General features: G+C 35.4%; 1 protein-coding gene across 3 annotated transcripts in view; it reads left to right on the top strand.

Moving 5' to 3' along the window:
- Positions 1–24,514, top strand: part of MRPL1 (mitochondrial ribosomal protein L1) — a 98,500-nt gene that overhangs the window by 22,806 nt on the left and 51,180 nt on the right. For all 3 annotated transcript variants that reach the window (XM_019829331.2, XM_003985258.6, XM_006931041.5), the window contains exons 3-6: positions 2,823–3,081; positions 6,328–6,411; positions 7,774–7,845; positions 10,516–10,627. In XM_019829331.2, the coding sequence (XP_019684890.1) occupies positions 2,823–3,081; positions 6,328–6,411; positions 7,774–7,845; positions 10,516–10,627 (527 nt within the window). The remainder of the gene's footprint in view (positions 1–2,822; positions 3,082–6,327; positions 6,412–7,773; positions 7,846–10,515; positions 10,628–24,514) is intronic.

The raw sequence follows: 24,514 nt of genomic DNA, 5'->3' as shown, positions 1-24,514 counted from the left end.
TGCTGAACATATTTTCCTAGATATTTTGTAAACACCTTGTTAGCTTTTGTTATATACCAGACCACTCAAGAGTTACTTATCATTGCCCACACATCTATGGCCCAGCTGATTTAAACTTTGGATGGGTGTTTCTTATGACCTTGGCTGAGCTTGCTGCACATCTGTGAGTCTGCAGGTCAGCTGAGAATTGTCCAGTCTAGCCTGGGGTTCCTGTGGGGGCAGGTCTCTTTCATGTATCTCTCCTTCTCCTGCCTTTGGGCTAGCCCAGGCATGTTCTTATGAAAATGACAGAAATACAAACATACAAGTGGAAACATATGAAGCCTCTTTTTGGACTAAACTTAGAACAGAAAAACTGTCACTTTTGCTTATTATATTGGCCACACTAGTCACATGGCCAATCAAGGTGCTAGGAAACATGCTGTACCCCATTAAGTGGGAGGAATTGCAAAGTTACTCAGCAAAGGGACTTGAGAGAGGGGATAAAGAATTGAAGTTAATGATGTAACCAACCCCACACCAAATTCTCTATTGCCCCAAACCGAACTCATCTCTGTGACTACTTTCCTCACAAGAAACCTGTTTTGCTTTCATTTCTGGTCTTAATGATACAGCTCTATGCCTAGTCACACAAGCCAGAAGCCTAGGAAGTATTCTAGAGTCTTTCCCCCCTTCTTTTCCTGCGGTATTTTCTTTGTGAATATCTAATGTCTTATCTTCTTCAGCCTATTACCATCACTGCTCTGGAGGCTGTCATATCTCCTTGGGAAGCAAGGGAAGGAATAGTCTTTATATTGTGTCCAATCCAGCTTCCTTCAAATCCATCTCTTATAGTGGGAATAGTCTGTACGAAAATACAGATGTCACTCCTGTGCTGTGGCTTCTCATTGTTTCTAGTGAAGGCCCTCTATGATGTAGATTCTCCAGCCTCATCTTTTGATGTTTTGTGCCCTCTGTTTTACCCTTTGGTTCAGGAGTCACTAAAATATGGCCAGTGGGCCAAAAAATCTGGTCTGCCATCTGTTTTGGTATGGTTCATGAACTAGGAATGGTTCTTACATTTTTTAGTGCCACATGAAAATTATGAAATTGAAGCCATTGTTCATAAATAAAGCTTTATTGGAACACATCTACACTCATTCATTCTTCAGTGTCTATGGCTGCTTTCACATAGTGGCAGAATTGAGCTATTGAGATAAGTGACCATCAATTATTTGCTGTCTGGTCCCTTGCAGAAAAATTGTGCCCACTTTTCTCTAGTCAGTTAGAATTTATAATGGCTCTCTGTATGTATTTATATTCTATTTGATGACTCAGTACTTTTATTATGTGTTTCTTTGCCTGGCCAACTCTTTATTTTTTTATTTTTTTAGTTTAATTTTTCTCTTGTTACTTTTAATGTTTTTTTTTTAAGTTTATTTATTTATTTTGGGGGGGGGGGAAGAAAGAAAGAGAAAGCACACACAAGCAGGGGAGGGGCAGGGAGAGAGAATCCCAAGCAGGCTCCACACTGTCAGCACAGAGCCAGATGCAGAGCTTGAACTCATGAACCAGGAGATCATGACCTGAGTGGAAATCCAGAGTTGGATGCTTAACTGACTGAACCACCTAGGTGCCCCACTCTACTTTTTAAAATAGTAGCTTTATTGAGATATAATTTACATACCATAAAATTCACCTATTTAAAGTGTACAATTCAGTGATCTTTAGTATATTTACACTTTTGCCGCCACCAACAGTGTCATTTTTAGAACATTTTTGTTAACTTACCCCAAAACCCAATGCCCGTTGTCAGTTATGCCCCATTTCTCCAACCCCCTCCTCCAGTCTCGGACAAACACTAAATCTACTTTCAGTCTCTATAGATTTACCCATTCTTGTTCTTTCATATAGATGGAACCATACAATATGTGGTCTTTTGTGACTGGCTTCTTTTCACTGGCATAATGTTTTTCAAATTCATGCTTTTTGTAGCTTGTATCAGTACTTCATTCCTTTTCACTGCTGATTGATATTTTATTGTATGGATATACCACATTTATGTATCCATCCATCTGGGTTATTGGACATCTGGGTTGTTTTTACATTTTGGCCATTAGTAATGCTGCTGTGAACATTTGTGTACACTTTTTCATGTGGTCATAGGTTTTTGTCTTTCTTGGGTATATACTTGGGCTGATTCTTATCCTTCAAGAATCGATGTTAGGGTCATCTCTTCTAAAACCTTTCCTTAATTTACTAGGCTGGCTTAAAAGTCTTCCTTATAGCTTTGGCCTGGCTCTGCTAACACTGTCAGAGTACTTACCCCACTGTATTGAAATTATCTGTTTGCATGTCTGTCTCCTCTACTCCTCTAAATTTCTGGAGAGCAGCATCAATGCCTTATCTAACTTTGTATCACCTGCAAACAGTACAAAAGTTCACTTGATATTCGTTGAATTAGAAAAACTGTAAAGCAGTCTATGCTTTTGAATTAAAATAAACTTTAAAAAAATTAAAATAAAATAAAATTTATATTTCATTATTTTTTCTGTCTTACATTCATTGGCTTTTTTGAAAAAAGTTTCTTGGGACGCCTGGGTGGCTCAGTTGGTTGAGCATCCAACTTCTGCTCAGGTCATGATCTCACGGTTTGTGGGTTCAAGCCCCACATCAGGCTCTGTCTGTCAGTGTGGAGCCTGCTTCTGATCTTCTGTCCCTGTCTCTCTCTGCCCCTCCCCTACCCATGCTCTCACTGTCTCAAAAATAAGAAAGAAATATTAAAAAAACAGTTTCTTGGACTATGTATTGAGTAACTGATCTTGAATTTATCTTTTTTTAAGGCCTGCAAAGAGCACAAAAAAAGGTGTAAAAGACAAAACATCAGATGAGAAAACAGATGAAACAGAAAAAATAAAGTCATATTCCTTTATGGAAGGCGAACCTGAGGATGATGTCTACTTAAAACGCTTATATCCAAGACAGATACACGAGGTGGAGAAGGCTATTCAGTTACTGAAGAAATTTCAAATTCTAGACTTTACTAATCCAAAGCAAGGTGTTTATCTTGATTTGACACTGGATATGGCACTGGGGAAGAAGGTATGTAGACTCAATTAAAAAAATTTATTTGTGAACAGTGGCTATATGAATTGCTGTTTCTTAATTTTTCAAGTTCCTGTTCCATATAACAATTTTTAGAAAATCTTATGCTTTTTCTGTACTTCAGGATGAAAAATGTTTGTCTTTACTTTCAAAATATAAAGTAGAATGTTGAACACATTCTACAGAGTTGATGAACATGTATCTCCTATTCACCTGAAAATCACTGGTACAAATGTCAGCAAAGTGGTGTTAAAATTAATTGAGGTATTGCTGTAACTTTGAAAAATGACTTAAGCTGCCTGGGTGTCCTATTCCTTTTCTGTAAATGAGAGTTTGGGATTAGCTCAGTTGCTTCAGGTGTGTTCCTTAGAGTCCTGCATTGAGACTAAGTTTGCATGGATGGGGTGCCATGCCCGTCACTCTTGCTTTAGCCAAAACCTTTCTGCACTCTTTATATGCAGTTCCATGAAGACTTTTGTTTATAAAACTCTAAAAGTAGTAAAAATGCTGAGTTAGAGCTGAGGTCCATTACAGCTCTAAATTTTTTAACTGTCTTAAGAAATCTAATTTTCTTGGAAGCAGTGTTTTAATTTTTATTCCAAGGATGTCTTTTTTTGGTCAAACTGAAAGGTACAGGTTTTGAATATAATTGAACAACCTCAACAGCAACAATAGTTGAACACTTAGGAGGAGGAGTACAGTGTAGTGCTTAAGAGAATGGGCTCTGGAATCAGATTACAGTATAGGTCAGAAGCTTGATGTCACCACTTACTTGCTCTTTGACTTTAGGCTTACAGTTTAACCTCCTCAGATCTATATTTCTACCTCTTTAACTTTTTTTCTTTTTTACATTTATTTATTTTTGAGAGAGAGAGACAGCGTGAGCAGGGGAGGGGCAGAGAGAGAGGGAGACAGAATCAGAAGCAGCCTCCAGGCTCCGAGCTGTCAGCACAGAGCCCAATGTGGGGCTTGAACCCACGAACTGTGAGATCATTACCTGAGCCGAAGTCGGATGCTTAACCAACTGAGCCACCCAGGTGCCCCCGATTTTTCTCTCTTGATAAAGGGAGATAAAATGCTTAGTTCATGCAGTTTTTCAGAGGTTTAAATGAAATAATGCATGTAAAGGACTTGGTAAGTGTTTAATTATCACAACCAACATTTATGGAAACTTCCTGTGTGCCAGCCACAATGCTAAGTGCTTTGCATGCATTTTCTCACTTAATCCTATAATAATCTCAAAAGAGGAAGCTGAGACATAGAAACTGAAGTAACTTCTTCTAGGTCACAGGGTACAGGGTAGAATTAGGATTTGAATCAAGGTCTTTCTCATTTCTTAGTTCTTATTTATTAGAAACAGTTTATACTGACCATGCTGTAATTTTATTTTATACTATAGTGTTACTGTCCTTTTATTTTAAAAATGTTGTAGTATCCAAGATGATCATTTTCTCAGTCAGCCATTAATGTATAGTTGACCCTTAAACAACATAGGTTTGAACTGTGAGGATCTACTTACATGCAGCGTTTTTTTGATAAGTACAGTACAGTACTGTAAATATATTTTCTATTCCTTATTTTCCTAATAACATTTTCTTTTCTCTACTTTTCTTTGTTATAAGAATGCAGTATATAATACATATAACATACCAAATGTGTGTTAGTTGACTATTTATGTTATCAGTAAGGCTTTTGGTCATTCGTAGGCTATTAGTAGTTAAGTTTTGGGGAGTCAAGTTATATGCAGATTTTCAGTTGTGTTGGAGGTCAGTGCCCCAAACCCCTGAGTTCTTCAAAGGTTAACTGTAGTTTATGATGAAGACATTGTAGGATGACAGACTTCATTTCATAAGTGAAAACCACTTGTAAACTAATAACATTGAAAGGGTACTGTTGTCTTCCTAAGACATTTTTTGTTTTTGATAGAGTGCTTGTACAACAAGCCAATATTCCCCCAGGGGATGCTTTTATTGTGATTACTTGCCATTAAAAAATTTACTGAAACCCGGTTGTGACATGTTAATGGCAAAGGAATGCCAGTCAATAAAACTGAGTCTGATACTAAAATATGTGTAAGAGTTTGTGCCCTCTGAAAAAAAAAAAAATCCCCCCACCCCCCAAAAATTCTCAGGTGGTTATCTTTACTCAAAGTTTTGCTAAAAAGATAACCTTTCAGTTTTATTTAGGGAACAACACATTTTCTCTTTCTTCTAGACCTTAAAACTGCACCAAAACTGTGGGCCTACAACTTGTTTCCATTTGAATTCTTTCTGAGTGATATGAGCCACAGGGCTAGACAGGTCCTTGGCTAGGAAACTGAACAAATTAGTTCTGAGGTCCTGTAGAATCTCCACCCATATTTGGGTGCCTCAATGCATGCCATTATATATTTTGGATTTTCCAACTGTCTTCTCAAATATCTCTGGAAGTGGGGGGGCAGTCCATGTTGTTTCAAAATAGTCCCACACAGAAGAGCCTTTCAGGCTTGGCAGCCCGTCTTAGATTTAGGGTTAATATCACATAATTATTTAGAGCCAATGGTGGAAACTAGGGATCTCCTACTGAGCAGATTAGCTGGATATTTTTTGTTGTCCAGTATGCATAGCTACACTCCTGTCCTCTTTGATGGTGACAAAAATTGCATGTTCTTTTGAATTTACTTCAAGGCAGTAAACATTTATTGATATCCATTATGTAGAAATCATTGTACTAGGTGCTCAGGAAGATATGGATATGCAAGTAAATCTCTTAATATATGAGTGGCTGTGATGAATGATATAGAGATAGAAGCCAAGTGCTGTGGTAGTATGGAGGTGAAGAGATTTAGACTTTCATTTATGGTTTCTTATGAAAGAAATATAGTCTCTTATTTTATTTTTTTAAATGTTTATTTATTTTGAGAGAGAGAGAGAGAGTGGGAGAGGGCCAGAGACAGAGGGAGAAAGAATCCCAAGCAGGCACTGCGCTGTCAGCACAGAGCCCGACATAGGGCTTGAACTCACAAACCATGAGGTCATGACCTGAGCTAAAATCAAGAGGTCACTCAATTGACTGAGCCACCCAGGCACCCTGAAATATAGTCTTTATGCTTTAAATTATAATCTGTGAATAGTTCTGGATTAAAGGACATATGGTAAAATTAAAATGTTGAAAATAAAATGTCAGTTTTGTTTTTTATAGATGAGAGACATAGAAAATATAAATGAATTTTTCATAATTATTTTTCCATTGTTGTGTATTTAGAAAAAAGTGGAGCCATTTGCCAGTGTTCTTAGTTTTCCATACCCGTTCGTTTCAGAAATCAATAAAGTTGCTGTATTTACAGGGGTGAGTAACCTTTGTTAACTTTTTATATAATTTAATTTTCTTTACATATAACATTAATCAGTGCTTAGATCAGCTGAATGAGACTATTCATGTAGTCATTTTTTCCATTTGAAGCTATGTCATTAGTTTCAGAAAGAGCTAAATTAGAACATTAATTTTATCATTATTAATCTATCACATTATGTTTCTCACAAGAAACTAAAGAGAAATAGAGAATTCGTCCATCCTACTAGCTCCTGCTATTTGCACGAAGTCCTCTCCTCAAACAAAAACAATAAAATTATTTTAAACCTATGTAGACACAGAAACCACACTTTTTTTTAATTTTTATTTTTTTTTAATGTTTATTTTTTTTTTGAGAGAGAGAGAGAGCACAAGCAGGGGAGGGGCAGGGAGAGAGGGAGACACAGAATCTGAAACAGGCTGTAGGCTCCAAGCTGTCAGCACAGAGCCCTATGTGGGGCTCAAACTCACAAACCATGAGATCATGACCTGAGCCAAAGTCGAACGCTTAACCAACTGAGACACCCAGGCATCCCAAGAGACCACACTTTTAAAAATATCTAGTCTGGAAAGACAGGAAAGTCGAGCTTGTAACAAATAGTCATATGGCTCTTTGTCAATCTTGTGTTATAAACATTTATTTGTAATGTATTTATGAATTTGTCTTGTAGAGTGTTTTGATTATTCTGTATGTGCCTTACTTTCAAGGAAGAGATTCTTTAACTTCTTTCCAGCAAAGTGGAGCCAAGAGCTGTTGGAATGCTACAAAACTTGAGTAACTTAAGGGAGTGATATATTTTCAAAGTAAAACCAAATGACATAAACGGAACATACAGAAAGAAAATAACTAATACTGTATATTTTTCTTCAGGATTTTCAGACAACTGGCTAAATTTTTTTAAGTTTTTATTTTAATTCCACTTAGTTAACATACAGTGTTATATTAGTTTTAGGTGTACAATATAGTTTTGATACTATCATTTTTAACGTAATTTTTCCTCTTCTATATTGGTTTGATGTCTCCATTTAAATTAGCAAAACTAAATGTATTTTAATCTTTTATTTTTGAAATATGATGTATTGAAGGCATTGGAGAGTTAGATTGGGCTTGGTAGGTTCCTAATATGTCATTTCAATGTATTTCGTCATGTCGTAGTCAAGAAACACCTTAATCACCTACAAAGTAAACTTGTTCCAGATATAATATTTCTGATGCAACTAATACACAGTTGATACACTTTTAATTAAGAGTAAAAGCCACAATTTTTACTTTGAAATGTGATATTTTTTCTGACAAAATACTTGAAAGCAGACTGAATTTATTTAAAGATTGATGTTCAAGCTATTGTATTTTGATAGAATGCATCAGAGATTAAAATAGCAGAAGAAAATGGAGCTGCATTTGCCGGAGGAACTAGTCTGATTCAGAAGGTACAGTGTTGTTTCATGTTCATTAGTTATAGAAATTGTTCTGTTATCTTTGCCATCCATTGATTTATTGCATGTGGAACAGAACCACTGTGCTTATATCTTTTGATAAATGGTTAGTAAAGCTTTGTAAAGCAGTGAAAAATTTTCTTACTTTTTTGAGTCTCATAATCAAGCTAAGAAAAAACTATTCAGACAGTCTGATATTAATTATGCTTGATTTATATTGTGATTTTTTTTTCCTTGCTTCCTGTATGTTTGTGAGAGTTTTGTGGGTAGACTGGAAAGGGTGCTATGACTCTGTGATTTTGAATGCAAGACTTAAAATGAAATTTAAATTATTCATGATTTGAAGATCAGATATTTGTTTTGCCTTCTTAGAGTGAAAAGTGTGATTAAATTTACAGATCACAAGGAATAGTATCTGACCTCTGTAGTAATATGATACTTCTCATTACTCTTGACTTGTACTCCTCAACGGCTCCAGAGTGGCATAGGCTCAGCATGAGACAGCAAGTGGCTCTGTAGCCTGCCTGGAGAAAGTAAAGCATTTGTGGAGCAGGCTTGAAACCAGAACAACTTGTTTTTTTTTCTTTTTTTTTTTAAGAGGTGAGAAGAAGAGGCATGTCTATTGAATTTTGGGAGTTATTTCTGAAAATACAAGCGATTTTCCTTAACAGTTTCTAAAATCTTCTCAATTTAATCATTTAACATTTTTTGGTTTTAGAACAGGAGAAAGTGATTTGAAAACTTATCTTTGTTCCATATCCAGATTTTGATTTCAGGAAAGTTTGAACTGGGCCTTTCCTTTGGGATGTCCTTGTAGTTTGTTTTTTTCCCCGCCCCAACAGTACTCTAAATGTGGTAGGGATTCTGGATTTTTTTAAAAAAATTGTTTTTGTTTTCAATGTTTTATTTTTGAGAGAGAGAGAGAGAGAGTGAGAGTGCGAGCAAGGTAGGGGCAGAGAGAGAGAGAGACAGAATCTGAAGCAGGCTCCAGGCTCTGAGCTCTTAGCCCAGAGTCAGACGTGAGGCTCGAACCATGAGATCTCCATTTGAGCAGAAGTCAGACGCTCAACTGACTGAGCCACCCAGGCACCCCTAGGATTCTGGATTTTTAAGGAAGAGTCTCCAGAATGATTTTTGGGAGTAGCACTAATGGAAAATACAAAGAGATTATGTTTTCATAATCTGAGTCAAAGTCAGAGGGTGGTACCCAGTTCTTTCTGATGCATCATAAACTTTAACTTAATAAAATTTTAACATTCTCTTAATTTTTAAAAAATAAATAATATCAGAAATTCTTTGGAATTAGAGAGTAGAGCTTAGTTTCCAGTATGGAAGGTCTTAGAGTAGAGATTTCATATGCAGTTCTTTGACATTTCAAAATTGCCTCTGCTTTCATATTTCTATGAATGAGAGCCCTGGATTCTGGAACCACATTACATGTGCTTAAAATCTGGGTCTGCTCTTTATGACTGCATAGACTGACTAATCCTCCCTAAGCCCTCTGTTTCCTGATCTGGGATGTGTGGTCAATACTAGTACTGGCCTTTTAGGGTTATTGTAAAGACTAGATGAACTAAATCATGTGACATATTTATCAGAATGCTTGGCAAATGTGGTAAGTGCTTGTTTAATGCAAATATTATTGTTAAGGGGACCATAGTAGGTTATTTAGGGAGTAAAGAATTTGTAAAAATAAGAATAGTAATAGGAAGATAAAATGCCAGAATCTGCTTAATTTTGCCATGGTTCAAGATTTTAGGGTTTACTGTATAACCCCAAACCAAGTCGTGGAATGACATATTGTGGTGAAATATTACATGGAAAAAGAATCATTGGTAAAATATTTATTGTCTAGGCAGTATTATTCTAAAAAGTTGCTTCAATTTGTAATCAACTGATTGTAGTAGTCTACTAATTAATTTGGATGTTTGCCTGAATTAATTAAAAACTCTTAAAAATTAAGTATTATTCTTTTTGCTATTAAAATGAATTACAATATGGATAAATAAATTATAAGTGAATTTGTCTTCAACCATCTACTCCTCTTTTATTTTTAGTTATTGGAGGCAAATAGAATTTTAGTTTCAGTTCTTTGTGAAAATAATTATAGATTAGTTTTTTTGATGCTCTAAATTTAGGAAAGCAGTGTGGTTGCTAGTGATTTGGTTGCTAGTGGTTATTTGAGTGGTATTAATTTTACATGTGATATATTGCAAAATTTTCAACATTGTTTCTTTAGTTTTAATGGACATATGAATTCAACTTTGTAGGATTGTATGCGCCATGTACACATTAGTCCTGTCTTCTACTTTATTACACTTTCGCCTAACATAACCCCGTGGAAACATTAAACCTAGTAATGTTTAGAAACCTTTCTTTCTTTCTTTCTTTCTTTCTTTCTTTCTTTCTTTCTTTCTTTCTTTCTTTCTCTTTCTTTTAAAGGATGTGGCTGTTTTTAAAAGAACATCAGAAAATGTTTTGGTTCCCATGTTTTTCATAATTGGTAAATGTGTCTGTAGGATCTTTGTGTTTGAAGAAAATAATTTTGCTTAATGTTTGCTTTCTAAGGGAAAGTATAAGGGAAATTACTACATTATACTTTTATTTTTAGAAGGATAAAGCTTTTCATATAATTTAAGGTTATCTTTTTCCCCTGAATTTCAGATTTTGGATGATGAAATTCAACCAGACTTTTATGTAGCTGTTCCAGAAATAATGCCTGAGCTTAATCCATTAAAGAAGAAACTGAAAAAAAGATTTCCAAAACTAACTAGAAGTAAGGGAGAATTCTTTTTGTTATTTTATGCTGTCAGTAACTTTCTAATATGTATGTTTAGTTATAAAACAAAATTCCTAATATATACATAGAATTAATAATATGTTCTGGTGTTTGAATTTCGTGTTATATAAGAACATGTAGATTTGATTCTTTTTTTTCCTTTGGCATTAATATCGGTAATCTAATAACTTAAAAACCTAGTTACTTTATAATACCAGTTCTTTAAATTTAGGCCATATTCAAGTTTGAAATTAATGGCACATATTACCCCCTGGGTATGTTCTCATTATACTGTTTTATACCTCTTTATCAGTGTAATATGTATGCTTATTTATTTCAGCATTCTCTCTTTCTCCATTTATATATATATATATACATATATATGTATATATATATATATAAATGCTTACTTTGTGCATGACTCTGCAGATATTTCCCTTAAAGAACTTTCCCCTCATGGATATTTCCCTCTTACGAAATCTAGTAAGAGGTAATGTTGCTACATAGATAGCCATATCGTGAAGTATTGTATGAAAAATTTGCAAGGTGCCAAAGGTGTTCAGTACAGGAGAAATATATACAGGAGTAGGGAAATCAGAGAAGACATGCTGAGGGAGGTAACATTTAAACTGTAACTTGAGGGGTGTCTGGGTAGCTGAGTCAATTAAGTGTCCAACTCTTGATCTCAGCTCTGGTCATGATCTCACAGTTCGTGAGTTCAAGCCCCACGTCGGGCTCTGCACTGATAGTGTGGAGCCTGCTTGGAGTTCTCTCTCGCTCTCTGTCTGCCCCTTTCCCACTTGTGCTCTCCCTCTCTGTCTCTCAAAATAAATAAACTTGAAAAACAAAAACAAAAAACAAAAAACCCTGTGACTTGAGAGGCGCCTGGCTGGCTCTGTTGGTAAAGTGTGTGGGATTCTTGATCTCGAGCTTGTGAATCGGGCCCCACCTTGGACATGGTGCCTACTTAAATAAACAAAAAACTGTACCTTGCATAATTGGATGAGTAGATTAAGGGGAATATTATTTAATTTTTTAAAATATTTATTTATTTTTTTTCTTTATTTTATTTTATTTTTTTTAATTTTTTTAATTTAATTTTTTAATTTTTTAATTTTTTTAATTTTATTTTTAATAAAAATTTTAATTTTTTTTAATTTTATTTTTTAAAATTTACATCCAAATTAGTTAGCATATAGTGCAACAATGATTTCAGGAGTAGATTCCTTAATGCCTCTTACCCATTTAGCCCATCCTCCCTCCCATACCCCTTCCAGTAACCCTCTATTTGTTCTCCGTATTTATGAGTCTCTTATGTTTTGTCCCCCTCCCTGTTTTTATATTATTTTTGTTTCCCTTCCCTTATGTTCATCTGTTTTGTCTCTTAAAGTCCTCATATGAGTGAAGTCATATGATATTTGTCTTTCTCTGACTAATTTCACTTAGCATAATACCCTCTAGTTCCATCCATGTAGTTGCAAATGGCAAGATTTCATTCTTTTTGATTGCTGAGTAATACTCCATTGTGTGTATATATATATGTGTATATATATATATATATATACACATACATATATATATATATATATATATATATATATATACACATATATATATATATACACACCACATCTTCTTTATCCATACATTCATCAATGGACATTTGGGCTCTTTCCATACTTTGGCTATTGTTGATAGTGGTGCTATAAACATGGGGATGCATATGTCCCTTCGAAACAGCAGTATCCCATGGATGAATGCCTACTAGTGCAATTGCTGGGTCATAGGGTAGTTGTATTTTTAGTTTTTTGAGGAACCTCCATACTGTTTTCCAGAGTGGCTGCACCAGCTTGCATTCCCAATTGTTTATTTGTTTTTGAGAGAAAGAGAGACAGACCGTGAGCGGGGAGGGGTAGAGAGAGAGGGAAACACAGAATCCAAAGCAGGCTCCAGGCTCTGTGCTGTCAGCACAGAAATCCATGCGGGGCTTGAACTCACAAACAGCAAGATCATGACCTGAGCCAAAGTCGGACACTTAACCGACTGAGCCACGCAGGCACCCCGAGGGGGATATTATTTTAAATAAAAAGAATCTATTAGTCATATACATTGAAGTAAGTCAGATATTATATAGGCCATGTACATGAAAAGCCAGTTAATTCTCTTTGGCTTATAGTGAAAAGTACCCATACATTGAAATGAAAGAGTATAATGGGAAATTATATTGGAAAGGAAGACTGATACCATATTGAGAAGGATCTTTTTTTATTTTAGAGTTTTCAGTAATCCCTACACCAAACATGAGGCTCAAACTCACGACCCTAAGGTCAAGAGTAGTTGCACGCTGTTTTGACTGAGCTATCCAGGAGCCCTGAGAAGGATCTTGAATAAGATCCTAATAAGCTTGGACTTTTATTCTGTATATAGCAAGAATCCCTTAGAAGTTTTTAACATGGGGAGTTCCTTAGAGCTTTAATAATCTAACAAGAGTTTGTAAGATGTATTGGCATGAATCAAAACTAGAAGCTGGGAGACAAGTTTAGGCACAATTGCCAGAGACTAATAAAGGTAATATTTAAAGTCTTCATAATGAGACTGGAGTAAGGAGATAAATGTCAAAGACACTAGGTCTTCGTGCTAATAGTTAGGAATGAGCAGTTTGAGGGGGAGAAAGGGAGGAGTCAAATGGTGAAATGTTGAAGCCTTGGTATCTCCTAAGTTGATATTAATGGAAACAATAGTTTTAGGAAGAAAATTGAGTTCATTTTCTGACATGGTTCGTTTTAGGTGTGCTGAAGTTTGAATAAAATTTTATAGTGTAAATAGAACAAATATTTTAAAATTGTTTGAGTAGACTGTATTCAAATTTCAACTCAAGTTGACCTAAAAAAAAAAATTCTAAAAGTCATCATACATGAACCACTAACACCTGAATTATAGATCATGTTCAGTACTTTAAGCAAATTCAAGTGGACTGTCCAATTCTTTTCTTGTCCTAGAGTTTTGTTTGTTTATCTTTGTTAACTTGCATTGAATAACACATCCTTGTTAGATATCGGACTGAATTTGGTTGTTTTTATTAGGGATATCCATTACAGTAGTGTTTGTTGTCATGGAATCAGACTTCTGTTCTCTCCTAAGTAAGACTTGAAACTGAATGTTATTTTAAAATTTAAACCAGAATCATAGTTGAATTGGATGAAAATATTTCTCATATTTTTTGTAGTTTCTAATTAAATTCAAGCTCACTAAAACCAAACATACTAAATATAGTCAATTCAAACTGAAACTGGATACCAAATATATCAGTATCCAGCCATCTCCTTGCTTTGGGCAGTGAACTGATTTTTCACAGAAATTAATTTTGTCACCTTTGCTACTTTATCCATTTTCTGAATAATCCTTTTGGCCCCTATTTTCTTTATTCTTTAGCCTTGAGTTTTTATATTACCATTTGCATAATAAAGCTTGAGACTATTGTTTTGTAGCCTGGAAGGTTTTCAAATACCTTCTTTATTTCAAATAAGAAAAGTGTCCCTAATGTTTATTTTTGGGCACCTAAGTGGGCTCAGTCGGTTAAAGCACCCCACTTTGGCTCAGGTCATGATCTTGTTGTTTGTGGGTCCGAGCCCTGCCTTGGGCTCTGTACTGATAGCTCAGAGCCTAGAGCCTGCTTCAGATTCTGTCTCCCTCTTTCTCTGCCCCTCCCCCATTCACGCTCTGTCTCTCTCTCTCTCTCTCTCTCTCTCTCTCTCTCTCTCTCTCTCTCTCAAAAATAAATAAAAACATTATAAAATGTTTATTTTTATTAGTTGACTTTATTTCCTACTTTCATAATGACTTATAGCTTCTGTATACCACGCTCAAGTTTTCTAGATATGTAGCCTCACTGCCACTTACTTAAACAAAGCATCTTGAAAAAATAGACCTTTCTCTAACATTTTCTTTTCACCCCTGCCCCCCTCAGGATCTGTTTAACAGCACTGGCAAAGCACTTGTGTTCTTTAAACATGAAGACAAATGATTAACCTGTCAAAGATGTTAAGACAGAATACACCAGATGTGCATTAGAACAAATGAGGCTTGTATTATGCATTTTCAGAGCTTATTCCTATTTTTGTTTAGGAACATTGATTCCCCTTATATCCAACAAAAGACTTTAGGGTAAAATAGAAACTATGTTTTGAGCAAATGGATGAAATTAAAAAACAAACAAACAAGCCCCTGCAGCTGAGCTCATTAGTTTCCCATTTTGTCTTACATTTTGTTTTACTAATGGGAGTGGGTGTAACTGTCTTGGCTGGATTGAGTGTGCACATTTTGCAGCATGTTTAATGCTGCATTTTTATTCATTTTATTTTAATTGCTTACGTAACTGTCGGCAAGTTCTCTGTTTTTCAAATGCATATTTGGCTTTTATTCCTAGTATTAATTCTTTTTTATTTAAAAAAAAAAAAGACATCTAAAACTTGCTTTTTAAATTTCTTGAAGAAATTGGGTTTCAGTTTGCTTGTCAACTAGCTTCCCCCCCCCCAATGTAAGTGTCCTCTGAAATTCTTTCATCTCTAATAAAGATCTGTTTTGTTGATATTATAAATTTTTTATTGCTAACCAATTTTTTAGCACTTATTAAACAAAAAAATATGAGTATGAAAAATATCTTGACTTAATGGAATTAGTTTTTTATTACACATATTAATGCATTGGGGCATATATGGAAATAGTTGAGTTTTTTTTTTTAATTTTTTAAAAATTTATTTTTGAGAGACTAAGCTCACATGACTGGAGGAGGCAGGGGCAGAGAGAGGGGGAGAGAGGATTGGAAATAGTTGAGTTCTTTTAAACCATGCTAAGTTATTGGCAGGTAGATGGAAAAGGGACATGATTAGGAAATTGGACTCACTAATGTGTGTTCCTCTTAACACATTGCTCTTAGAATTGAACATCAGTGCTCCAGTTGGAGTCTTGACAAAAGAATGTTGCAGCAGACTTGTCCAAAGAGTATTCACATATTACTGAGTAGAACACTGCTTTCTGTATGGAAGTTGGTGTTGCATCATATTTGAGAATAGTGGGTGTAAATATATTGAAACCTAATGTGAAGTATTTTTAACTCATTGAGTGAGTACTTAAGTACATGCTGTACTTAAGAATATTGCTTGCATTGTCAAAACACTTAGAACTCTTTGATTATATTTTAAAAAATGCTAAGACATAGAAAATTTTTGCACAGTAATGAATTTGAAATTTTTCAGAATTTCCCCCCTCATGTATTACTTTAAAAACTATTTATGTATGAAAGACTCCAGTGATGATTAGGAATAATTATAATTATAGATGAATTCTGGATATATTACAGCTGATTCTATTACTCTTTCTTTCATTTACTTTACTCTAGCCTCCTTGCCCTTCCTCACACACACTGAATGTTCTCTCTTCTCTGGTCTTTGGACTACTTACTGGCCCATCTGTCTATAATGCTCTTTGCTTATTTGCCTGGCTCACTTTCTCATTCAAATATCACCTAAATAGAGAGGCCTTCCATGACTATCCTATAGAAACTATTACCTCCCACTTCCCCTTATCACTGGATTTTTAATTATTACAGGTTTTTATATTTTTTAGAGCATCACTGTTAGTAGCGTTTTTAGTTTTGTTTTGTTTTTTCTGTTACAGTATCATTGACTGTATTCTCTATGCCGTGCCTTTCATCCTTATGACTTACTCATTCCACACCTGGAAGCCTGTACCTCCCACTCCCCCCTTTACCTATCTCCCTCCTCCCCTCTGGCAACCACCATATTGTTCTATTTATGGGTTGTTTCTGCTTTTTTGTTTGTTTTGTTTTTTTAGATTACACATACAAATGAAATCATATGGTTTTTGCCTCTCTTTATTTGACTTATTTCACTTAGCATAATACCCCCTTAGTCCATCCATGTTGTCACAAATGGCAAGATCTCATAATTTTTTATGGCTGAGTAACATTCCATTGTATCTATATACCACACCTTCTTTATCCATTCATCTATTGGTGGACACTTGGGTTGCTTCTATATCTTGGCTATTGTAAATAACGTGGCAATAAACATAGAGGTCCATATATATTTCTTTAAATTAGCATTTTCATTTTCTTTGGGTAAATACCCAGCAGTGGAATTACTGAATTGTATGGTATTTGTATCTTTAGTTTTTTTGAGGAACCCCCATACTGTTTTCCACAGGGGCTGCACCAATTCACATTCCTACGAACGGTGCACAAAGGTTCTTTTTTTTACCACATCCTCCCCAGCACTTGTTATTTCCTGTGTTTTTGATTCTAGCCATTCTTATGGTTTAAGGTGATATCTCATTGTGGTATTGATTTGCATTTCCCTATAATTAGTGATGTTGAGCATCTTTTCATGTATCTTTTGGCCTTCTGCATGTCTTCTTTGGAAAAATGTCTACTCAGGTCCTCTGCCCATTTTTTAAAAATTTAGTTTTATTCTTATTTACTTTTTTAAAGTTTATTTATTTTAAGAGAGTGACAGAGAGAGCAAGAGGGGAAGGGCAGAGGGAGGGAGGGAGAGAGAGAATCCCAGGTAGGCTCTGCATTGTCAGTGCAGAACCCGATGCGGGACTCGAACCCACAAATTGTGAGATCATGATCTGAGCCGAAATCAAGAGTCTGGCGCTCAATTGACTGAGCTACCCAGACACCCCCTCTGCCCATTTTTTAATTGGGTTGTTTTTCTGGTGTTCAGTTGTATAAGATCTTTATAGATTTTGTATGTTAACCCACCAGCAGTTACATCATTTGCAAATATCTTCTCCTATTCAATAGGTTGCCTTTTTGTTTTGTTGATGATTTTCTTCACTGTGCAAAAGGTTATTATTTTTGGGGGTGGTTCCCTTAGATTATTTTTCTTTGTTTCCCTTGCCTGAGGAGAAATATCTAGAAAAATGTGGCAAAGATTGATGTCAAAGAGATTACTGCCTATGTTTTCTTCTGGGAGTTTAATGGTTTTAGGTCTCACATTTATTTATTTTTTATTATATAAATTTTAGTTAACATACAGTGTAATATTGATTTCAGTGATTCAGCTAAAATGTTGCTGCCAGTAATAATCATCATTCTTTCTTTTGCCACATTCACAGATCTGTTTTTATTTTTTTGCTTCTTGAAACTTTCTTTTATACTGTACAATCTTAACTTGCCTCCTTTTTCACTAGCTATTCCTTCTTTGTCCTCCCTGTCTTATTTTATTCTACTTGCTTCTTCTCTATAATGTTCTTCAGGAAGAAAAGAGAATATTAGGGTAAAATATCTGATCATATAGTTTAGTTCTGATTATGTCATTATGGAAATTGATAGAATTAGAGGAAGAGAAAGGGAAAAGAAGACAGAAAAAAGAGAGAAGTAAAGAACATAATATTACAAAGAAAAGAGAAAATGAAAAAAGAGGAGAGCAACTACATAGCAATAAGGGATAGCAGAGCCCTAGAAACAGCAGTGAAGATTTAACATTGGGCTATACTGAAAAGCAGAATAGGATAGTGGTTAACATAAACTTCTCTCAGTCTTGGATTTATCACTTGCTGTGACCTTGAACCAGTTTACCTAACATTTTTGTGCCTCTGTTCATCTGCATAATGGGTTTCATGATAACATCTTTCTGTAGTGTTTTTGTTATAATGTATGCAAGTTTAGCACAGGCCCCGTGAGAAGTACATAATATAAATGAACCTCAATAATTGGCTCCCTACAGTTCCTAAGGTAGTTGTTTTTTCTCTATAATTACTTTAGGGGGTATTCATTATTTTTCATGCCTTCATAAATCATTTCTACCTTCATAGCTCATTTATTGAATAAGCACATAATAATTGAATACCTACTATGTGCCATGCAGTGCACTTAGTACTGAGGGTTGAAAGCAAAAAGATAGTTCCCATTTTGAAGGAGATAAAAATTGAGAGGTGAGAGAGACGAAAACAAACTGCTGCACTAAAATGCAGAAAGTGTACTAGAGCACATTCTCCAAAGTGCTGAGAGAAGTGAGGGACTACTTTGTAGAATCAAATTATATAAGGAAGATAGCAGTTAAATTGAGAGGTTAAGCATGAATAAGTATTTTCTACCTGGAGGACATTCCAGGTAGAGAAAATGGCTTGTACTAATGCACAGAAGAATGAGAAATTCAGTTGTGTTCAGGAAATTATAAATACCTTTCTGTCATTTGGTACATAATGTTTTATCAGATAGCGGTGGTCAGTGGGGTTAGACAGTGATAGGCAGTGGGCCAGATCTTGGAAGGCTTTGTGTGATGTACTGTGGAGATTAGATTTTATCGTTTTTGCAGTTGGGAGCCATTGAAAAATATTGTTCAGAAGAATAGTCTAAGATTTGCATATAAGAATGTATGTAGAAGCTGTGTAAGTGATAATGTGGGAATGGGAAAATGATGAAACTCAAAGAACAGAGACCAGTAGGAGGCTAATGCAGTAGGCTAAGTACAAGATGAGTAAGGACAGAATCTGAGCAGTGGCAATGAAGACGGAGAAGAGGAAGGCTGTTGTGAGATATTGAGGAGGTAGAGTCAACAGGAATTACTGATTAGATGCAGGGGGTAAAGGAGAGAGAGGAATCTATAATGATTCCCTAATTTCTGTCTTGACTAGCCCAGTGTATATTATGAAATATACAGGAGGTGAAACAGGTTTGAGCATGATCATAATATCAGGTCACAGAGGGAAGATGAAGATAGGTTGGCACAAATTTATTCTGTTTTCCTGGAAGTCACTATTAAGATGAAGTAGGTTGTGGTAGATAAATGTGCACATTGTAATATCTGTAGCAAGTAAAAAACATACACAAAGAGAGAAGATTAAAACTAAGTAGAGGAATAAAAAATTAAAAACTTACACTAAAATATTTTTGCTTAAAGAAGGAAAGGCAGTACAGGAAGAATAGAGGAACATATGAGATGAGAGAAATAGAAAACACATCAAAATAAAGACCCAAATCCAGCCATACCTATAGTTTTGTTAATTGGAAACAGGGTGAATGAACACTCCAACCAAAAGGCAGAGATTATAAAACAAAGAAGAAACAATTCAGTTATATGGTGTGCACAGGAGACACACTATATTCAAACATACACATAGACTGAAAGTAAAATGACAGGTAAAAATATACCGTGAAAACAGTTAAGCGTTAGTGACTTTGATTGACTATATTAATACCAGACAAAATAGACTTTTAAGACAAGGACTGTTAGGAACAACCTTATGCCAATGAAATAGGCAAATTCTTTGTAAGACCCAAATCACCAAAGTGTTGAGAAGATAATAGAAAAGCTACATAGATCTATATCAACTAAAAAAATTCATGTAGTAATTTACAGCTTCCCACAGTGAAAAGTTCAGGGTCACATGACTTCTTACCAGTGAATTCTATCCAACATTTAATGCAAAAATAACACCAATCCTTCACAACCTTTTAAAGAAAATAATGGGGAAGGAACACTTAACCAACTCTAATGAGCTCAGCATTACCCTAATATCAAAAGTAGACAAGAACATCACAAGAAAAGAAAACTACAGACCAATATCTCTCATGAGCATAGAAGCACACATTCTTTTTTTTTTTTTTTTAAACGTATTTATTTATTTATTTTTTTTAGAAAGAAAGAGGGGGAGGGAGGGAGAGAGACCAAGCAGGCTCCACACTCAACATGGAACCTGATGCAGGGCTTGATCCCCAACTGTGAGATCTGACCTGAGCTGAAATCAAGAGTTGGATGCTTAACCAACTGAGCCATCCAGGTGCCCCAGAAGCACAAATTCTTAACAAAATATTAGCAAATTGAGTCCAGTATTATGTATGTATATATGAATGTCTATAAAGGTTAGTGAATGTTAACTAATAAGGTTTATTCTAGGATTACAAAGTTGGTTTAGCACCTGAACATCAATAGATCTCATGCTAATAAAGGACATAGACCTTAAGATCATCTCAGTAGATGCAAGGAAAACATTTAACAAAATCTAACAGCCATTCATGCTAAGAACTCAGAATATTAGGAATAGATGTGAACTTCAACTTGAAAAAGCACATCTATGAAAAATGAACAGCTCATATCATTCTTAGTGATGCGATCATTTTAAGACTGAATGCTTTCTACCTAAAATCAGGAATGGTAAAGATTTCTACTCTCGTCACTTATGTTCAACATTGTACTGAAGGTCAGTGAAATAAAGGGCCTACATATGGGAAAGGAGGAAATAAAACTGTCTTTATGCCCAGAAGTTATGATCTTAAGTGAGTGAATACTAAATGAATTTAGCTGAGGTTACAATATATAAGATAAATACACAAAGTCAACTGTATTTCTATATTAGCAATAGCTAGTCAAAGTGAAATTTATAAAAGAGTTCCTTTCATAAGAGCATGAAAAAGTCAAATAAAATACTTAGGAATAAATTTAGCAAAAGATGTACAAGCCCTTCTCACAGAAAATTGCTAAATGTTGCTGAAAGTATCAGGAAAGGGACATGGCATTGCCATGGATTTGAAGGATGATAGTGTTAAGAGGGAATTTTCCCTAGATCTTCTATAGATTTAGTGCAGTCCTAATCAAGCTCCCAGAAAGCTTAAAAAACTTTTTTATTTTCTCTTTTTGGAAATTGACAAACTTTTTCTAATATGTAAGTGGAAATACAAAGGACTTGGAATAAAAAATGATTTTAAAAAGGAAGAACAGAATTGGAGGACTTGCATTACTTGTACTGCCTTTTAGTGCTGCTGTAATCAGGAAAGTGTGGTATGGCATAAGGATAGATCAAATATTGAGAGTTAAAAAAAAAATAGACCCAAGCCTAAGGGAGAACTGATTTTTGGTAAAGGTACCAAGGTTATATGGGGAAAGAATAGTTTTCAATGAATGTTTCTGAAATACTAGATATCCTTTTCCTCACATCAAACACAAAAATTAATTAAAAATGGACACAGATCTAATTGTAAGGGCTAAAGCCATGAAATTCTAGAAGAAAAATTTCTAGAAGAAAATTTTTATGGTCTTGGATTAGGCAAAGATTTCTTAGGACACAAAAAGCATAAGCCACAGAAGAAGAAATTGCTAAATTGGACTATAAAAATTAAAAACTTTGCTCATGAAAAGACACCACTAAGAAAACAAAAAGCCACAGATGAGGGTAAAATATTTGCCATGCATATATCAGACAAAGGATTTATATCCAGAATATACAGAGAATTCTTATAACTCAGTAAGAAGACTATCAACCCACCTTTTCAAAAAGGGACAAAAGAACTGAACAGGCAGCTTATAAAATAAGATCTTCAAATGGCCATTCATTTGAGATGATGCTCAACATCTTGGTCATTGGGTAAATGCAAATTAACATTAACAAGCTTTGGTAGAAGCTAAAGATATAGAAAAAGGTATATGTAAGGTCAAAGGAAGAAGATTTTATTTGTTTTGGGATGGAATTGGCCTAAAAACTAAAATCTGCATCATTACCCTCAATCTATCACTCTGTTCTGGTTTCTGATTCTAACTGTACACTGTATGTTTTCAATATTCTGTCAGAACCTTCAGTATGTTTTAATGCAGAACTATTTCCGTTTTTCTTCTCAAGCTGTATTCTTTCACATTCATCATTAAACATCACTATGATATCAGACTCAAAATTATGAAGTCATTAATTTGTTCATTTTTTTTTAACTTTTAAAAAAAATTACTCATTTTTGAGAGACAGAGACAGAGCATGAATGGGGGAGGGGCAGAGAGAGAGGGAGACACAGAATCCAAAGCAGGCTCTAGGCTATGAACTGTCAGCACAGAGCCTGACACGGGGCTTGAATCCACGAGCTGTGAGATCATGACTGAGCCAAAGTCATACGCTTAACCGACTGAGCCACCCAGGAGCCCCTTTGTTCATTCCTTCAGCAAACATTTGTCCTTTTGTACTCCTTATGAATTACCTACCTACATTTAGATAGAGATATTTCTCATGATTGGAGATCATGAGAAAAGTTGTGTCTGGATATATAAGTTTGGCAGTTATCAGAGGATAAATGGTCTTTAAAGCCACATGTGATTGAATAGAAAGAGAAGTCAAATGACTGAGCCCTGAGGTAATTAAATCTTTGTATATCATCTAGGTGAGGGTGGTGGCTCAGCCAACAATATTGAGTGGAATAGCCAGTGAGAGTATGTTTCAGACAACAAGTCAGAGTATTTTAGGAAAAGTAGAGATATACTGTGAAATGCTCTTGACAGGTCAAGTCAGAGGAGCACTGAGAAATGATAATTGGATTTGTCATTGTGAAGATCATTGGTGACCTTGACGATACTATTTTCAGTGGATGATAACCTGATCGAAGTAAGTTTAAGAGAAAATAGAAGGAGAGGAAATAGAGAAAGGAGAGACAGCTGTTTCGAAAAGTTATACTTTTTTTTTTTTTTAATTTGTATCCAAGTTAGTTAACATATAGTGCAATAATGATTTAAGGACTAGAATCTGGTGATTCATCCCCTACATATAACACCCAGTGCTCATCCTAACAAGTGTCCTCCTTAATGCCCCTTGCCCACTTAGCCCATCCCACCTCTCACAACCCTTCCAGTGCTTAGTTTTTCCCTATATTGAAGAATCTCTTATGTTTTGTCTTCCTCCTTGTTTTTATATTATTTTTGCTTCCCATCCCTTATGTTAGTCTGTTTTGTATCTTAAATTCCACATATGAGTGAAGTCATATGGTATTTGTCTTTCTCTGACTAATTTCACTTAGCATAACACACTATAGTTATATCCACGTTGTTGTAAATGGCAAGTTTTCATTCTTTCTGATTGCCAAATAATACTCCATTGTATATATGTATATGCCACAGCTTTATCCGTTTGTTTGTCGATGGACATTTGGGCTCTTTCCATACTTTGGCTATTGTTGATAGTGCTGCTATAATCATTGGGGTGCATGTGTCCCTTCGAAACAGCACACCTGCATCCTTTGGATAAATACCTAGTAGTGCAATTGCTGGGTCATACGGTAGTTCTATTTTTAATTTTTTGAGGAACCTCCATACTGTTTCCCAGAGTGGCTGTACCAGTTTATATTCCCACCAGCAGTGCAAAAGGGTTCCTCTTTGTCCGCATTCTTGCCAACATCTGTGGTTGCCTGAGTTGTTAATTTTAGTCAGTCTGACTAGTGTGAGGTGGTATTTCATTGTGGTTTTGATTTGTATTTCCCTGATGATGAGTGATGTTGAGCATTTCTTCATGTTTCTGTTAGCCATGGAGATATCTTTTTGGAAAAGTGTCTATTCATGTCTTTTGCTCATTTCTTCACTGGATTATTAGGAAAACTTTTAAGGTAAGCATTGAATGGTTGCTGGAAGGTACTATGAAGTTGGAGACTTGTTTTATTTTAAGATGGGACATCTTAGGGGTGCCTTGGTGGCTCAGTCAGTTGAACATCTGACTTTGACTCAGGTAATGATCTCACAGTTCATGAATTCTAGCCCTGCATTGGGCTCTGTGCTGACAGTGTGTGGAGCCTGGAGCATGCTTCAGATTGTGTGTTTCCCTCTGTCTCTCTCCCCCTCTCCCCCGCTGATGCTCATTCTCTTTCTCTCAGAAATAAATAAACTTCAAAACAAAACAAAACAAAAAGAACAGGGGCACCTGGGTGGCTCAGTTGGTTAAGTGTGTGACTTTGGCTTAGGTCATGATCTCGTGGTCCATGGGTTCAAGCCCTGTGTCTGTGCTGACAGCTAAGAGCCTGGAGCTTGCTTCACATTCTTTGTCTCCCTCTCGCTGTCTGCCCCTCCCCTGCTCATGCTCTATCTCTCTGTCTCTCAAAGATAAATACATGTTAAA

The sequence above is a fragment of the Felis catus genome, chromosome B1 (assembly GCF_018350175.1).
Source record: "Felis catus isolate Fca126 chromosome B1, F.catus_Fca126_mat1.0, whole genome shotgun sequence".
NCBI lineage: Eukaryota > Metazoa > Chordata > Mammalia > Carnivora > Felidae > Felis > Felis catus.
The sequence above is the reverse complement of the archived record's forward strand: the minus strand, read 5'-3'. Positions and strand labels throughout refer to the sequence as shown.